A 16,464-nucleotide genomic window follows, 5' to 3' on the forward strand; every position below is an offset into this window, starting at 1 on the left:
GACCCTGGTTCTGTTTGGTTCTGACCCGTTCTGATTGGTTCCAGTGACTTCCTGGGAGCGGCTCACCCCGCCGTGGCGTGACGACGGCTTGTCTTCATGGACCGAACATTCCTGTTAGCATTCCCGACATCCCGGCTGACGGTACGGCTACCACTGTTACCATGGTTACCAGGGTGACCGTGTCCTGTGGGCTGCAGAGCGGAGGTTTTGTTTCTCACCTGCATGGCTCCTCCTCACCGTCGGCAGGAAACTGTTTCCTGTTCTGACTTGAAATATTAATTAAATCTGGTTTTATGTAGCTGAGCCTCCTTCACTGACCTCTGGGTGGTTCTGGTTCTGGTCGAACCGGACCTCATCACTCCTCCAGAACCTCCAGATTTTCAGCAGATTCTCTCCTCTCAACAGTTCCGGTTCTGCAGGATTGAAGAAGCCGGTCCGGTTCTGGTATCATTTGCGCAGCAGCAGGAAACAGGAAGTGATGTCATTCTTCCTGAATCTGAACCAGTTCTGTTTCCTTACCTCACATCTTGTTTTTAAGAAACTTTGTTGAGCAAACAGGAAGTAAACAAAAGAACAAATCAAGAATACAATCAGGATATTTAACCAATACGCTAGCTACTAGCATTTCAGCTTCTGCTAAACACCATGTTGACGTAGCGCTTTAGCATCAGCCAAACTGCTGCTTCAGGGTTAGCGCAGCTAGCTTTTTAGCTAGCAGTCCCACCACTGGTTTGGTGCGTTGACCTTTAGACGACCTGACGGTTCTTCATGCTGAAGCTCAGAACTTATTTGTTCCCAAACGGACCCTGAAGGTTCTAAGCCATCTGCTGCTACAGCAGAACCAGTATCAGTTTAAAACTGGACCCGATCTGACCTCAGAGCTGGACTCTCCAGTGAACCTGTATAACCTGACCAGAACCAGTCAGATTTCATGACAGGTTCACAGGTTCATGAGTCCAGAACCAGTGGAGGTTCTGGACCTCAGTTTGACCCCAGATTCTGGAGTCAAACTAAGCAGAACCACAGAACCACAGAACCTTTGTTCTAGTTTAAAAAGTCATTCTATTCTACTGGACCAATCAGAACATGTTGGCGGTTCTGGAGAGTTCTTCCTCTCTCCATCACCAACAGCGGTTCTGGCCGGGTCGGATGCAAACTGTGCACTGATGCATTCTGGGAAAATCAGACTACAAACTGTGACAACGCCCTGGTTTGTGTTCAGTTTATTTTATTATTTCAATAAAATTATAAGCGGGAACAGAGAGGAGCAAAGTTCAGCTGAGCGGTTCTGATCGGTCTGGAGGGAAATCTACCGTCTCTGGATCTAGGTTCTCGGTGAAAATGGGTCAAAGTATCAGAGCTGAAAGACGAGCTCTGATTGGCCAGCTTTCAGCCATTTCCAGGCTTGAAACTTTAGAAATGTAATAAATGTTTCATGATCAACTCTGATCTGAATAATTGTAAGTTTGATTTCACAGTTTTAATGTTGGGGAGTGAAGCTTGGGGGGGTGAACTGCTCAGCGTTCAGGTTTCAGATTGTTCCTGAAAGCATCACCCGATCCTCCTGCTGAACATGAACACGTTTGCAGGTCACTGACCCCGCAGCGCCCGCTGCAGGCTCCTCACCTGATGGCTGGGATGGACTGGATGGAGCCCGGAAACAGGAAGTGATGCAGTTTATCCAGCAGAGGGCGGCGCGCTCACACAAACTACCGCTTACCGTTTGTAAAATGACCCAGTCACAAATTAACTAAATTAAATTGATCATTTAATCTACTATGAGATGAAAACATGAGGAAGGGTTATTAATTAATTGATTTGGCTTAAAACCAAATACTTAAATATTTAACTTAAAGATAAATATTTAACTTGCTAATAAACAATTTAGTTAGATAGTTAACTCGTTAGGTTGCTAATGTTTAGCTCTGAGCTAGCTGACTATTTAGCTCATAAACTAAATAACTGAATAACATGGTGAAAATATGACTTTGAAAAATCACTGATAGATTAAATTATCTAAATTATTGCAGCTAATTTTTTACTGTTAACTTTACAAACTACTTTACAGTTTGTATCCATCAAGCTCACTAATTGCTCCTAAATCTATCACAAAACAGAAACATGTGCTTTTAAAAAAATGAAAATATTTATGTGACATATATAAATGTCCTAGATGAATAACAAATAACCGGAGAGGTTATAATGTTTTCAGCTAGCTAGCTAGCTGCTAGCGAGGTTGTCCAGTTCCGGTTCTCTAATTCAGGGGAGACAAACTTCCACGCTACACTTTCTAAAGGCGATTCTAGAAACTTTAGTTATTAGCAGTTAATAAAAACCAGCAGCGCAGCTCTGCTTTAGTCTAACCTGAACTTTAACCTGGAAGCTGGTGTTGGAATAAAACCATGTTAACTGGTTTAACTGGGAATGGAACGACTGTGTCCCAAACTGCAAACAAAATAAATAGAAAAAAAAAATCCTAATAAGGTCATAAACATGACCGCGGACTTATGGTTCAGAAATAAATCCCCAATACTGGGTCAATTCTGTAGGGAAACCCAGTGGGTCAGAACCAGGTCAAAGGCAATGCTACTGAATACATGGATAACATAACAATTAATTATTCTGATGTTTATGAAAGAGAAATAATTTTATTCCCGAACAGAACCAGAAGAACGTTCTCTGACTGTCGGAATTTAAGGATCAACGGTTCAGAAGCGAAGCGAACCGAACAGACTTGACCTGGACGGTTCGGAACCGAACCGAGCGGTTCTGGTCTCAAACTGATCATCAAAACTTTAGAGATTAAATCAAATGGGATCTAAAATAGGAGATTTAAAATAAAAACTCTGGACCACCGGTGGGAAACGGAGACAGTTGGACTCCTGCACGTTCATATCCAACATGGAGGGACCGGAGGACCGGAGTCCCCGATTTCCTCCGCGGCCTCCGAGCATCCAGAGCCCGCGAAGGGCCTCCAGAGGGCGGCCCAGGAGCGGCGGGGCTCCGGGAGGAGAGAGCCGTCCAGGTGGAGCGGGAAAACACCGGGGCTCCGCCCACTGGGGGAGGAAGGGCGGGGCTATCAGTGGAATGTGGAACAAAGACCGAGAAACACAGTAAGAGGTCTCACTCTGCTGGTTTTTCTCAGGAACGTTTGTTTTAATCCCGAGTTTAAACGGGATCTACATTCTTAGTAACTCAAAAAAAAGATGGTTAATGAGCTGAATTTATGGAGCGATTTCCAATCATTATAACCAACAAAATGCTTTTACACTTTGGGTGTTTAGCAGCAGGTGAAGAGTCCATGTTGGGCATCATTATATATGATCAGATCTACAACTTTCTACTACAATCTACTACATATTTTGTGGAAAGGACACAGAAACAATAAATTGTGTTTTCTACACAGCTAAAAGGAAAAAATTCCCATCAACTTTCTTTGGAATAAGGTGGATCAAACCAAACATTAAACTTCCTGAATCTTTCTAGAGGTATAATAACATTTGGTTATTATAGAAAAATAAAACAGTTGTAATTTTACAATCTAACATTTTGTCTGGTGAAATTCTTTATTCAGACACAGAAGCGCTCATCCTCAGTCTTTAACATCTCTTATCTGAATCCCAGTTTTATTTTAAATCTCTAAAATATATTAAAACATGTGAAGAGCTGTGAAATATTAATCGAATCATCTATTAATGCCTGTTAATTCTAAAACATGAACTTCCTTGTTTTTGGTGTTTTTAGTTTTATTTCATGTTCATTAAATGACATAGACTGTTATTTATAGATTTGCACATTGCCATGCTAGTTTGGAAATGTTTTGGTAAATAAAGTTTAAAAAATAAAAAGTGGGATCAAATCCTGGGTGTAAAGGAGATGTTGATGAGGTCAGAGGTCAAACCGGGTTAGAACCCGACCGAAACCGCAGCTGGAAGTCATCTGACCGCAGGGATCGAACCAAAACTGTAGACTGGACCCAAACGGTTCCGCCGGTCCAAAAGCTCGGAGTGATTCATCTCCTCTCAGAGCAGCTGTGACTCTGTGCGTCATGACGTCAGCGACAGAGCGTCAGCTGCCCTGCTTCTGGCGTGCAGCGTTCAGAATAAAGCGCCTCTCTGTCAGCTGTTCTGGGTCTCGGGTCCGGACGAACTTCCAGGGGTTCCGAGTCCAGGTGAGTCAGTCCGTTCGGAACCGCTCCAGGTAAACGCGTCACGTGATCCCAGCTGGTTCTGATTAGCGATTCTGACGTGTTTCTGTCCGCAATCAGGAGTCGTTTTCATGCAGTTCGTGTTTCCGAACCGGGTCGGTTCTGGTCTGAGCTGCGGATCCAAAAACTCAAGTTGGAGTAGCAACAAGACCAAAACAAGAGTCAAAAGTTTCCACCAAGAAAGTATTTGGTAAAACGGCGACCCAAGTCCTGAGACTAACGCATCAGAACCTCCATCATTTAATATTTTACATGACGTCATCAAAGATCGACCGAATACAAAGTTATGTGGAAATGTTGGGAATCATTTTCTCCAAATCAGTTTCTTTCAATATAAAACTTATGAAACGAAGCAGAATTTTGGGTTAAAACATTTAGTTCTTCATCCAGTGAGCAGCAGAAAATCCACAAACTTTATTCAGTTGAGAGTAAAAATAATTCACTATAACATGACGCAAGTAAAGGTGTCTGGTAGTGTAGTAAAAATACTCAAGTAAATGTAACTGGATTATGTAACACAATAACGGTTCTGGTTCTGGTTGAGCAGTTGGTTCTACTGGTTTCACTGGTTTCATTTATTTATTTCAGCACCACCAGGTTATAACACAAAGCTTACAGTAGGTATGGATATTAAATCAATAAATATGATAGACACGTGATCAATTTTAGATCAGAGGAAGATCAGGTATAGATCTGTGATTTATTGGAGGTTTGATGTGAGGAAAGGTTCATCATATCTGGAGACCAGAGAGGGAGACGACCGAGTCCACTGACTGAAGCTAACGGTCTGAGCTAGCGCTGAAGCTAACGGTCTGAGCTAGCGCTAAAGCTACATTCAGACTAACAGCATCAGAGTCAATGTGAAGGTTAAAGTTTTCGCCATGAAGATTTGATCAAGATTTACCAATAAATCAGATCAATTTGATCCAATAGGATGAGGGAGGGAAGAACTGCAGCCGTTAATGGAGTTAATTATTACACCTGAATCAAAGATGGCCGCTCCTCGCTCTGACGAATGTAAAAACTGAAATAATTAGAATCTAATCCTGCAGCTGCCAGAATAAATCAATCTGAATCAGAACTCTGAACTTTATGTGTAGTCCGGACCGGACTGGTTCTGGTTCTGCTGACGGCCATGTTGTTTCAGTCAGGATGTCGACGACGTCTCAGAAACACCGCAACTTTGTATCGGAGCCGATGGCGGACAAACCGGTCACGGCGCTGGCCGGGATCGGAGACAGACTGGGCCACAGCCTGATGGAGCAGGGCTACGATAAGGTAGAACCCGACAGAACCGCTCCAGCCCGCAGGGGGCGCTGCCGCTCCAACAGGCACTGCGCATGAACCTTTTGCTTAAAATGTGAAGGCTTGACCCGGTTTGACCCCTGGTTCTGGTTCTGAACCATCAGTGCCTGCAGGGATCAGAACCAGGACTGCATCAGGTCCAAATGGGTCAGCCCTGAGCTGAACCTCTGACCCGACCCGGTTCTGTTTCCAGGCCTACGTGGTTCTGGGTCAGTTCCTGCTGCTCAGGAAAGACACGGAGCTGTTCTGCTATTGGCTGAAGGACGTCACGGCAGCCAATAGCATGCAGGCTGATGACTGCGCCCAGTGCCTGAAGGAGTGGTGCGACGCCTTCCTGTGAGGACGCCGCGCCCATCACACAGAGGCCCCGCCCCTCCAGAGGCCCCGCCCCTCCAGTTCCCGCCCTGCGTTGCTGTTCTGAGCTGCCAGATTTTCTCCTCTTTATTCTGTAAAAGTTTGTCATTAAATCTTTTTGCCCAGATGTTTGTCTGATTCCTGATGAAGGTCGCCATTCGTCTGAGCTGCAGGTTCAGCAGGTGAGGGGATCCCTGACAGGTTTGGATCAGAGTTCTGGTCCAAAGTTTCCGAACCGTCTGGAGGTAAGGAGCCTCAGAACGGACTGAAGGTTCTGGAGCTCCTCCTTCGGCCCCAGAACCTTCTAGATCAGGGGTCTCCCAGTCCCGTCCTCACGGGCTGCCATGCTGCAACTTCTAGCTGCGTCTCTGCTCCAAGACGGCTGAATTCCCTCAGCGGCGTCCATTCAGCTCTGCAATGGGCCGGTACCGGTACCGAGCTGTTGGTCTGGTCCAGATGTGTTGAGCAGAGCTGCAGGACGGTAGCCCTTGAGGACTGGACTGGGAGACCCCGGATGTCAGCAGAAGGTCCAGAATCTGACAGCAGGGAGCTAAGCTAGCATCAAAACTAGCATTAATGCTAGCATCAAAAGTGTTAGCTTAGCATTAAAGCTAAGCTAACTCCATCAGAGTCAGCATGACGTTAAAATCTCCCAATATCGATCTGATCAATATTTACCAATAAATCAGATCTAAACTTCAGTAAGAAACTAAACAGACTGCAGGGGTCAAAGTTCACAGCTTTATTCACAAAGAAAACCCAAAAAAACCAGAACCAGTCCAAGAGTCCAATTAGTACCGTTCAGAACCAGACCTGGTCTTGTCCTGTCCTGTCTGCAGACCCGTCGGTACCGCTCAGCGGTTCTGGTCCAGAACCGACCCAGAAAGTGAGGTCATAGGTCACAGCTTCTGTTCGTCTCCATGGCGCCTTGATGATCCAGCTGCAGGTCAGAGGTCGCCTGGATGTGTAGAGCCCTTCAGAATAAAAGCATCAGTGTCTCCTGAGGGCCTCCAGGTGCTGGAAGGCGGCGCCGAGGGCCCAGCTGGCCTCCACCTGGCGGACGGTCCGGGCCAGCTGCAGAACCAGAGCACAGGACGGGTCGGTTCCGGGTCAGAACCGGGTCAGAGTGTTCTGGAGGTCCGTACTCACCCTGAGCTGCTTGTGGGCCGGGAAGCCGAGCTCCTGCAGCAGAACCGAGATGTAGACCAGGTCCAGACACAGAAACGGGTTCTGGAGGTCCGGCGGGCCGCGGCACACTGGAGACAGCCGACCAATCAGAGACAGGCAGCGGGTCACATGACTTCCCGGAGGCTTTTTATATGAAGTGATGTAGTTTAACAAATTCATCCGGTGTTTTAGAAAATGTGTTTCTGTATTTAATAACAGATAAAAATGTTTTTTCCATTTGATATAAAAAAGGTTTGGCAGAGTCAGCTGGGTTAGCAAAACCTAATGAACGACAGCAAACATTTTAATATAAAGAAATGTTTAACATTCTGTAAAAATCTGCTCTGGAAGAACCTCCAGGTTCTGGTTCTGCTGGACCCGACTCCTAATTCTGATGAAGTTAACAGCAGGGTGTGGAAGCTGCAGCCAGGGGGCGCCCTCTCACCTCTCTCGGCAGCCTGGCCGTAGTCCGACACTCTGATGGTTCCGCCCGCCGCCTCATCTGCAGAACCAGAACCAGAACGTGAGAAACCAGCACTGAGGTTCTGATCCAAACAGAACCAGAACCCGTCTCATCCTGGGTCCGCAGGAGGTCCGGTCCTCTCCAGCCTGACCTCTGACCTCTGTGTGCCAACATGGATCTGCTCCTCCTGTCTGTTGTCCTGACCAATCAGAGCGCAGCGTGCTGTAACCAGGGGAAACGGCTCTGAGTCAGGTAAGACTGATCAGGACCAACCAGGTGAAACGATCCGACCGATTCTGGAGGGTTTTAATCCTGGAAGCTGATTGGCCAGAAGCAGCCAATCAGCAGCCAGTTTAACCAGTCAGTGTGTTGCTGCTTTACCAGTTTTCAAATATACCCGGAAAATATTAAATCCCTCAGCTGGTATCGACAGGGTTTAATATACTCTAAATTTGCAGATTTTATATTGAAAATGTTGATTTTCATTTTGTCAAATGCAATAATAAGTTTATGAGAAGAAGCTGCTTATCCAGTTATTGTGCCACTAAAAGGGAGGATATCCTGAGAGACTGTAACCATTGAAATATTTATCTTTTTCCAAAGTAAAAGAAATGCAGTTTAAAATGATAAACAAAATGTATCCAACTAATAACTTCCTGAGGTTTAAAATGGATTTGGATAAATGTGAACTGTAAAAAAGCAACTAAAGATTTAGATCATCTGTTTTTCACATGTGAAATTCTTCACCAGTTCATCTGAAGCCACGGTTCACAAGAGTTTAATCAATGACCAAATCATTGATTATTGTATAAATAATGTTTTATTAGCCAAATGTCACTTTTTTAAAACTATTCCTACTTTTATACAGTGGAAGAATAAGTTACATTTGTTTTCTAATCTTTGTTTGTTGAAGCTGAAAAATGCTTTGAAGTTGATCTTTTTTCTAACTTTCATGTTTCGCCCTGTTTTATTTATTTACTTGTTTTTCTCTAAGTTGTTTATTCGTGTTGCCCAGCTAAAGTGTTTAAGTTGCCTGTTCTGTTTTCTACCGTTTGTTTTTGTTCTCTTGGCCTTTATGTGTTTACGGTGAATTCATAATGTAAACATTATGGTACCTTAATCAAGTTGATTGTATATGTTTATATAAATAACGATAATAAAAAAAGTTTTGCCAGTTTCCTTCCAAGCTAAGCAAAATGTAGCGATGGATGCTAAGATGCTAACCCTTGCAAACCGCTCAGAAACAATATGGAAACCAACACTAAATCAGATCCATCGCTGCAAACTGATGGATCAATAATCAATGATCAATAATCCAAACAGTTATTGATTTCTAATCACTGATTTCTCTAACTGTTTCATCAGCTGCTCCACTGAACACAGACTGATTACTTAGCAGGAGCTAAATCAGAGCTCTGGACTCTTCGAACCTCACCAGGACGTTATGGCGATAACAGACGGTTAGATCTAAATGTAGCTTGATTAGCAGACATCACTAGCCGAGCCAGAGCCACTGCTGCTCTCCGTACCGATGGCCTGGAGGTCGACGGCGCGGTCGTAGTAGAAGGAGAAGGCGTAGAAGTCGACGTCCGCCGCCTCAGGCGCCGCGCTCAGCTTCCTGTACAGAACCTTCTGGATTTTGTTCAGGCACGCCTCGTAAACCGGCTCCCCTGGAAACGGAGACAGCACTCAGGTTCCTACCCGTTGCATGCTGGGAAATCTCACAGACCAATCAGATGCCTCTACCTTCCTTCTGGCCCTTCAGGGTGTAGATGACGTCAGCGTGTTCCCAGCTTCCCGAGAACTCTGGAGCAAGGCAGGGGCTGACCCGCTCAGTGCTGCCCCCTGCTGCAGGAACACAGAAACACATGCTAGCCTTTAGCTACAGGAAGCACTGCCAGGCACTTCCTGCTTCCTGTTCCAGCCTGAAAACACACCCAGGCACAGGAAGTCAAACAGGAAACACACAGAACCAGGTTCTGGTTCAACATGGTTCATTTCAACACCCAGTTTACAGAACCAGAACCGGACCCATAAACACATCATGACTTAAGGCCAGGTCAAAGGTCAGATACTTACAGGGGGAAACGTCCACGCCTCCAAGGACAGCGAGCCGAGCCGACATCAGACCCAGACCCAGATAGCTGCAGACAGACAGGAAGTCACTGACTGATGGGTCCAATGGGTCACATGACTGACATGTAGAGGGTGTGTGTGTGTGTGTGTGTGTGCGCATTTGTTTCTAATACCTTGTGGGAACCATTTTCCTGACATATACTACGTTGTGGGGACCCGCTGCTCCTTGTGGGACCGAAGCCTGGGCCCCACAAGGGGAAAGGCTGTTTTTGGGTCAGGGGTCAGATTTAGGACTAAGGTGTGAATTGAGTTTTGGTTGGGATTAGGAATAGGGTTAGGGTTAGGCTGTAGAAATGAATGGAAGTCAATGGAAAGTCCCCATAAAGACAGCCACGCAAATGTGTGTGTACCTGTGTGTGTAGACGGTGTGTGTGTGTAGACGGTGTGTGTGTGTAGACGGTGTGTGTGTGTAGACGGTGTGTGTGTGTGTAGACGGTGTGTGTACCTGTGTGTGTAGACGGTGTGTGTGTGTAGACGGTGTGTGTACCGGTGTGTGTGTGTAGACGGTGTGTGTGTGTAGACGGTGTGTGTGTGTAGACGGTGTGTGTACCTGTGTGTGTAGACGGTGTGTGTACCTGTGTGTGTAGACGGTGTGTGCACGGTTGAACATCTGGAAGGATCTGATGTCATCAATCGCCGACGTCTGGATGGTTTTCTGTAATGAAGAGAGAACAACAGATTCTGGTTCTGGTTCTGGGCCTGTGATCAGAACCGAGGTGAACAAAGCGGGCCGGATCAGAACCGTCCTCACCTCATGGCGGGGACTGAAGGTGATCTGGGTCGAGCCGCCGCCGAGGTCCAACATCCCAACGGTGGGTCGGTCCAGACCCTGTAGCCCGCCTGAAACCAGAACACCGCTTTATCAGAGCCGGGTTCAGAGCTCCAGATCCCGTGTCTCCCAGGCTCAGTGAAGGCACCACCAGGACCTCTGGCCCGGTTCTCTGCTGGTCCAGAACCCGTTCCAGACGGGTTCTACCTGTCCCCCTCCAGAGAACAGAACCGATCTGGACCAACCAGCCGGGTTCTTCGGAACCACCGGTCCTCCAGGCGTCGGATCGGATCAGAACTTCCTGTTTCTGCTCACCTGTCAGGAAGTTGATGGTGATCCAGGCTGAGATCCCTGAGGAGAGAAGAAGAACCGGGTCAGGCTCTGAAACCTCACCAGAACCCTTCCAGACTCTTGGTTCTGAAGGAGGCAGAACCCGGTATTGGGTCGGTTCTGGAGTTCTCCTGGAGCATTTGGCTCTCAGCTGGACCGGACCAGAAAATCTTTTAAAATCTTTCATAAGCAGTCCATGTGGGTCAGAACCGGTTTCAGAACCAGGTTCACCATCCATTAGTCTGACGGATTATCTGCCATCACATGGCTCCTCCAGCACCGGTACCACCGGTACCGGCCCGGATCACCAGGCCCATACGGCCCTCCTAATAAACAATGTTCGGTCCGGTCCGGTCCGCTAACGGACCTGCTCCAGATCCCAGCAGCCGGTCTGATCTGAAGTCCAGAACGTCAGGCTGAGGTTCTGATAGAACCTGACTGACCCGGTCGGGTCGTGTTGCTTGGAGACGGATCAGTTTTCAGAAGATGCAGCAGGGTCAAAGGTCATGGCTGAAAGGCTCCGATGGCGACCCGCCTGCTGACCGGGTTCTGGAGAACCTCCACAAGTTCCAGAACCAGCTGATCCGCCCCGGTACCGACCCGGTTCTGGAGCGGACGTACCTTCGTCGGTTCCGTCCATGATGGACACGCTGTCCTCCGTGGACAGGAAGGGAGAATCCTGGAACAGCGCCCTCACCTGGACAACGAGAGAACCGGGTCAGAACCAGAACCAGCAGAACGGGTCACAGCTGCTATACTGGGACCAGAACCGCTGGACGGGTTCCCACCATCAGAACCGAACATCGTTCTACCAGAACCTCACAGACAAAGCTTCCGGGTCAAACAGAACCAGCTCAGAAGCAGAACTGGGTCAGAACCTCACCCGGTCCAGCAGCTGCTCGGCCCGGTCTCCAGGCAGCAGCCTCAGGCCGGCCGTGGCCTTCAGAACCACGGGGGTTCTGGTCCACTGGGACGGGGGGACGACGGAGCGGGCCAGGTCCAACAGCGCCACGATGCCGGCGGAGCACTGCAGAGACGAGACCACACATCACCGATCAGAACCAGAACCGGACCCGGGTTTACCCGGTTTCCCCTCTGACCTTCTGGGGGTCGTCGGCGTACGTGGACAGGCCCGGTTCTATGGCCCGGAACGTCTCCCGGTCCAGACTGGGAGACCCTGAAGAGGAGGAACAAACCCAGTTCAGCACGACCAGAACCAGAACCTCAGTCTGTCCCAGTTAACAGCAGTTAGAACCTTCAGAACCACCAGGACCCGGTACCTGGGTTCCCCATCTGGAACCGGAACACGTGGACTCTGGTCCCAGTGCTCCCAGCATCAAACATGACTTCGTACTGGAATCCGTCTCCTTCAGAGGAACCGGGCCAGTCCGGTTCGGTTCTGTGTGAGGCGGGTCGGTGCGGCGGCGGCCGGTAGGACGATGAGGAGGAGAACCGCTGGAGGAAGAGGACCAGAACCAGAACCAGAACCAGGAGGAGGAACAGGGCGGCCATCTTGAATCGCATTCTGGAACCACACAGAACCTTCAACAAGAGCAGAACCCGACCCAGTACCACAGACCTGTCATCAGCTGGTACCACGTCTCTGGTTCTGGTTCTACTTGGACGGGAACCGGTCCCAGAACCTCTTAACCAGACCGGTCTCCTGCTGAACCTGGACGGTTCTGCTCAGGACCAGTTTAATCAGTCTGATGACCCGGTTCCGGTTCAGCTCCAGGTTTTGGGTCAGAACCACCAGCTCAGCCCGCAGCATGATGGTGCCACCACCGGAACAGAACCGATCCGGACTCTGAAAGGTTTTGCTTTGGTTTCATCCGACCCGGTTCTGGGTTGAGATGTCCTCCAGGAGGTTCTGGCTCAGTTTATCTGATCTGTTTGGTTCTGAACGGGTCGGTCCAGAACCAGAACCAGATGACTGAGACTTCTGAACGGAACCTTTATGGATCTGTAATCAGATGGTTCTAAGCCTGAAGCTTTATGATGAACCGAACCGGGTCTGGCAGCAGAACCAGAACCTCCTGACCATTAGAAAGAGGGAAGCAGAACTCACTTGGTTCCGAAGGTTGAGTTCGAGGCCAGGTTCCGACTCGGTTCTGATGATGATGATGGCGTGCCGAACCGGGTCAGCTCAGACTGAAGCCGGTTGGTCTTCAGGTTCCGTTCAAATAACCCAACATGACCCAGAAGAACTCTCCGAACCGGACAGTTCCTGAACCGAACCGAACCGAACCAGTCAGCTGCTTCAGGTCAGCTGGACTCCAGCAGAACCTACCGGTACCGACCCGGCCAAGTTCCGGATAAACTACATCCTCTGTTTACAACCGGCGCGCAATGATGACGTCAGGCCACGCACGGTGACGTGGACGGTTATACGTCACTAATCAGATGCTTGTTTGAAACATTATTTTTATTTGAAATTTATAGGAACCATTTATTAATTTGTTATATTATTAATAGAGATTTAATTCACAAATGTAAATATGAATATATTTAATATGAATAAACATGATTTAAATATTTAGGTTACAAATGAACAACCAGATAAAATCCATCAGAAACTAATTACATTTCCACACCAACAATTTTCTTTAATGTTATTTACCAGGGTCACATATATTAATTTTCAAAAATGAGTTTTGAATATTTAACAAATGAAGACAAAACCTGCTCAAATTTTTCTTGCTTCTCTTTTGATAATTTGATTTTATTTTATTCTATATATGTTTTTACAAGCATTTAGTTTTTATTCAGGTTTCCTGAGTGAATATGAGTCAAATATTAAACCAAATGACACAACAGACAATAAAATAATAAAGTAATAAACTGAACAGCTGGAATTATTGTACAGAGTTTTAATCGGTCCATTCAAAACTTTAACCGGACCGGACCGGACCGGAGTCTTCCAGGCATTTTCTCAGCGTTGAACTGAAGTGAAATTTATTTTAGGAAACATTGAAGGTTGGAGGAAATTTTCAGAAATGTACATTTGAGTAGGTAAAATAATAATCAGGTTATTAACTATAAATTTAATTTAGTTGTAAGTTAAAGTTGGAATATTTAGATTGTTGGTCAGAATCAACAACCTAAAAACCTCCAAAATTTAGATGTAAAACTTCAAGAAAAGAATAAATGTTGCAAAGTTTCTCCTTCAGATTGACAGAAATACAAACAATATAATATGTTTGTCAATATTAATGTTAGTATTTTTTACATATCAGTGACGTGTTGAGAGGCTCTGATGTCATAATCAGATTTACAAATAAAACCTGCATGTTATCGTTTACATGAGGAAACATTTTTCTTCAACAAGTCATATAGAGCAACAAGTCATATAGAGCAACAAGTCATCCAGAGCAACAAGTCATCCAGAGCAACAAGTCATATAGAGCAACAAGTCATATAGAGCAACAAGTCATCCAGAGCAACAAGTCATCCAGAGCAACAAGTCATATAGAGCAACAAGTCATCCAGAGCAACAAGTCATATAGAGCAACAAGTCATATAGAGCAACAAGTCATATAGAGCAACAAGTCATCCAGAGCAACAAGTCATATAGAGCAACAAGTCATCCAGAGCAACAAGTCATATAGAGCAACAAGTCATCCAGAGCAACAAGTCATCCAGAGCAACAAGTCATATAGAGCAACAAGTCATCCAGAGCAACAAGTCATATAGAGCAACAAGTCATATAGAGCAACAAGTCATCCAGAGCAACAAGTCATCCAGAGCAACAAGTCATATAGAGCAACAAGTCATCCAGAGCAACAAGTCATATAGAGCAACAAGTCATATAGAGCAACAAGTCATATAGAGCAACAAGTCATCCAGAGCAACAAGTCATATAGAGCAACAAGTCATCCAGAGCAACAAGTCATCCAGAGCAACAAGTCATATAGAGCAACAAGTCATCTAGAGCAACAAGTCATATAGAGCAACAAGTCATCCAGAGCAACAAGTCATATAGAGCAACAAGTCATCCAGAGCAACAAGTCATATAGAGCAACAAGTCATATAGAGCAACAAGTCATATAGAGCAACAAGTCATCCAGAGCAACAAGTCATATAGAGCAACAAGTCATCCAGAGCAACAAGTCATATAGAGCAACAAGTCATCCAGAGCAACAAGTCATATAGAGCAACAAGTCATATAGAGCAACAAGTCATCCAGAGCAACAAGTCATATAGAGCAACAAGTCATATAGAGCAACAAGTCATCCAGAGCAACAAGTCATATAGAGCAACAAGTCATCTAGAGCAACAAGTCATATAGAGCAACAAGTCATCCAGAGCAACAAGTCATATAGAGCAACAAGTCATATAGAGCAACAAGTCATCCAGAGCAACAAGTCATATAGAGCAACAAGTCATCCAGAGCAACAAGTCATATAGAGCAACAAGTCATCCAGAGCAACAAGTCATATAGAGCAACAAGTCATATAGAGCAACAAGTCATATAGAGCAACAAGTCATCCAGAGCAACAAGTCATCCAGAGCAACAAGTCATATAGAGCAACAAGTCATATAGAGCAACAAGTCATCTAGAGCAACAAGTCATATAGAGGAACAAGTCATCCAGAGCAACAAGTCATCCAGAGCAACAAGTCATATAGAGCAACAAGTCATCCAGAGCAACAAGTCATATAGAGCAACAAGTCATCCAGAGCAACAAGTCATATAGAGCAACAAGTCATATAGAGCAACAAGTCATATAGAGCAACAAGTCATCTAGAGCAACAAGTCATCCAGAGCAACAAGTCATCTAGAGCAACAAGTCATATAGAGCAACAAGTCATCCAGAGCAACAAGTCATATAGAGCAACAAGTCATATAGAGCAACAAGTCATATAGAGCAACAAGTCATCCAGAGCAACAAGTCATATAGAGCAACAAGTCATATAGAGCAACAAGTCATATAGAGCAACAAGTCATCCAGAGCAACAAGTCATATAGAGCAACAAGTCATCTAGAGCAACAAGTCATATAGAGCAACAAGTCATCCAGAGCAACAAGTCATATAGAGCAACAAGTCATCTAGAGCAACAAGTCATCTAGAGCAACAAGTCATATAGAGCAACAAGTCATATAGAGCAACAAGTCATCTAGAGCAACAAGTCATCTAGAGCAACAAGTCATATAGAGCAACAAGTCATATAGAGCAACAAGTCATCCAGAGCAACAAGTCATATAGAGCAACAAGTCATATAGAGCAACAAGTCATATAGAGCAACAAGTCATCTGCGCTGCTGCCGTATAATAACTGTTAACTCAAACAGACATGAAGATATTATGAAGGAAAAACTGTTAAAAACTGAAACCTCGTCTTTCTCTGTATCAGAGCAGCTGCTGAGAACTGATGATGTTTTCTTCTCCGTCTTTTCCCCAGGCGGTCCTCCAGGTCCTCCAGGTCCTCCAGGTCCTCCGTGTCCTCCAGGTCCTCCGTGTCCTCCATGTCCTCCAGGTCCTCAGCTCTGGTATCTTCACTGAGTTTTTCCTTCAAGTCTTTTTCTCAGACGTTCCATTTTCTTTTTATCGATTTTCTCCTTCAGCTCCACATTTTCACTGTTTAACATTTTCCTCCATCTCTGCCGGCCTGGACTGACCTTTAACCTCTGATGAGGTGAATTCAGAGGCCTTGGTGCCGATCGCAGCACAGATATACCAGCATGCTAAGCTATTCCTACTGGTTCTTACTGGTTCCTACTGGTTCTTACTGGT

General features: G+C 46.0%; 3 protein-coding genes across 9 annotated transcripts in view; 2 read left to right on the plus strand and 1 right to left on the minus strand.

Annotated features, from left to right (window-relative positions):
- The window catches only part of abhd12 (abhydrolase domain containing 12, lysophospholipase), a 29,099-nt gene extending 27,650 nt beyond the window's left edge, over nucleotides 1–1,449 (plus strand). For both annotated transcript variants that reach the window (XM_028007075.1, XM_028007076.1), the window contains one exon: nucleotides 45–1,449. In XM_028007075.1, coding sequence (XP_027862876.1) covers nucleotides 45–81 — 37 coding nt within the window. In that variant the 3' untranslated portion in view covers nucleotides 82–1,449. The remainder of the gene's footprint in view (nucleotides 1–44) is intronic.
- A 705-nt stretch (nucleotides 1,450–2,154) lies between these two features.
- LOC114138073 (barrier-to-autointegration factor A-like) lies at nucleotides 2,155–5,993 on the plus strand. Of its 4 annotated transcripts, XM_028007105.1 has the most exons (4): nucleotides 2,155–4,171; nucleotides 4,268–4,397; nucleotides 5,355–5,485; nucleotides 5,706–5,993. In XM_028007105.1, the coding sequence occupies exons 3-4, from the start codon at nucleotides 5,360–5,362 to the stop codon at nucleotides 5,850–5,852; spliced, it is 273 nt and encodes a 90-aa protein (XP_027862906.1). In that variant the 5' UTR covers nucleotides 2,155–4,171; nucleotides 4,268–4,397; nucleotides 5,355–5,359; the 3' UTR covers nucleotides 5,853–5,993. The 4 variants fall into 4 exon arrangements, with proteins under 4 accessions (XP_027862906.1, XP_027862907.1, XP_027862905.1 ...); XM_028007104.1 differs by lacking the exon at nucleotides 4,268–4,397 and having other exon boundaries at nucleotides 2,156–4,171; nucleotides 5,359–5,485; XM_028007103.1 differs by lacking the exon at nucleotides 4,268–4,397 and having other exon boundaries at nucleotides 2,159–4,171.
- A 600-nt stretch (nucleotides 5,994–6,593) lies between these two features.
- Nucleotides 6,594–13,101, minus strand: entpd6 (ectonucleoside triphosphate diphosphohydrolase 6). 3 transcript variants are annotated; one of them, XM_028007070.1, is made up of 14 exons: nucleotides 12,800–13,099; nucleotides 12,012–12,256; nucleotides 11,832–11,908; nucleotides 11,615–11,758; nucleotides 11,353–11,428; nucleotides 10,717–10,752; nucleotides 10,384–10,472; nucleotides 10,208–10,287; nucleotides 9,576–9,640; nucleotides 9,243–9,344; nucleotides 9,026–9,166; nucleotides 7,479–7,535; nucleotides 7,016–7,122; nucleotides 6,594–6,940 (listed from the first exon to the last, which is right to left on the minus strand). In XM_028007070.1, exons 2-14 carry the CDS (start codon nucleotides 12,253–12,255, stop codon nucleotides 6,857–6,859), a joined length of 1,302 nt encoding a protein of 433 aa, XP_027862871.1. In that variant the 5' UTR covers nucleotide 12,256; nucleotides 12,800–13,099; the 3' UTR covers nucleotides 6,594–6,856. The 3 variants fall into 3 exon arrangements, with proteins under 3 accessions (XP_027862871.1, XP_027862872.1, XP_027862873.1); XM_028007071.1 differs by having other exon boundaries at nucleotides 12,012–12,273; XM_028007072.1 differs by lacking the exons at nucleotides 6,594–6,940; nucleotides 7,016–7,122; nucleotides 7,479–7,535 and adding an exon at nucleotides 7,547–7,718 and having other exon boundaries at nucleotides 12,800–13,101.
- Between the last annotated feature and the right edge of the window lie 3,363 nt (nucleotides 13,102–16,464).

The sequence above is a fragment of the Xiphophorus couchianus genome, chromosome 22 (genome assembly GCF_001444195.1).
Source record: "Xiphophorus couchianus chromosome 22, X_couchianus-1.0, whole genome shotgun sequence".
Classification (NCBI taxonomy): Eukaryota; Metazoa; Chordata; class Actinopteri; order Cyprinodontiformes; family Poeciliidae; genus Xiphophorus; species Xiphophorus couchianus.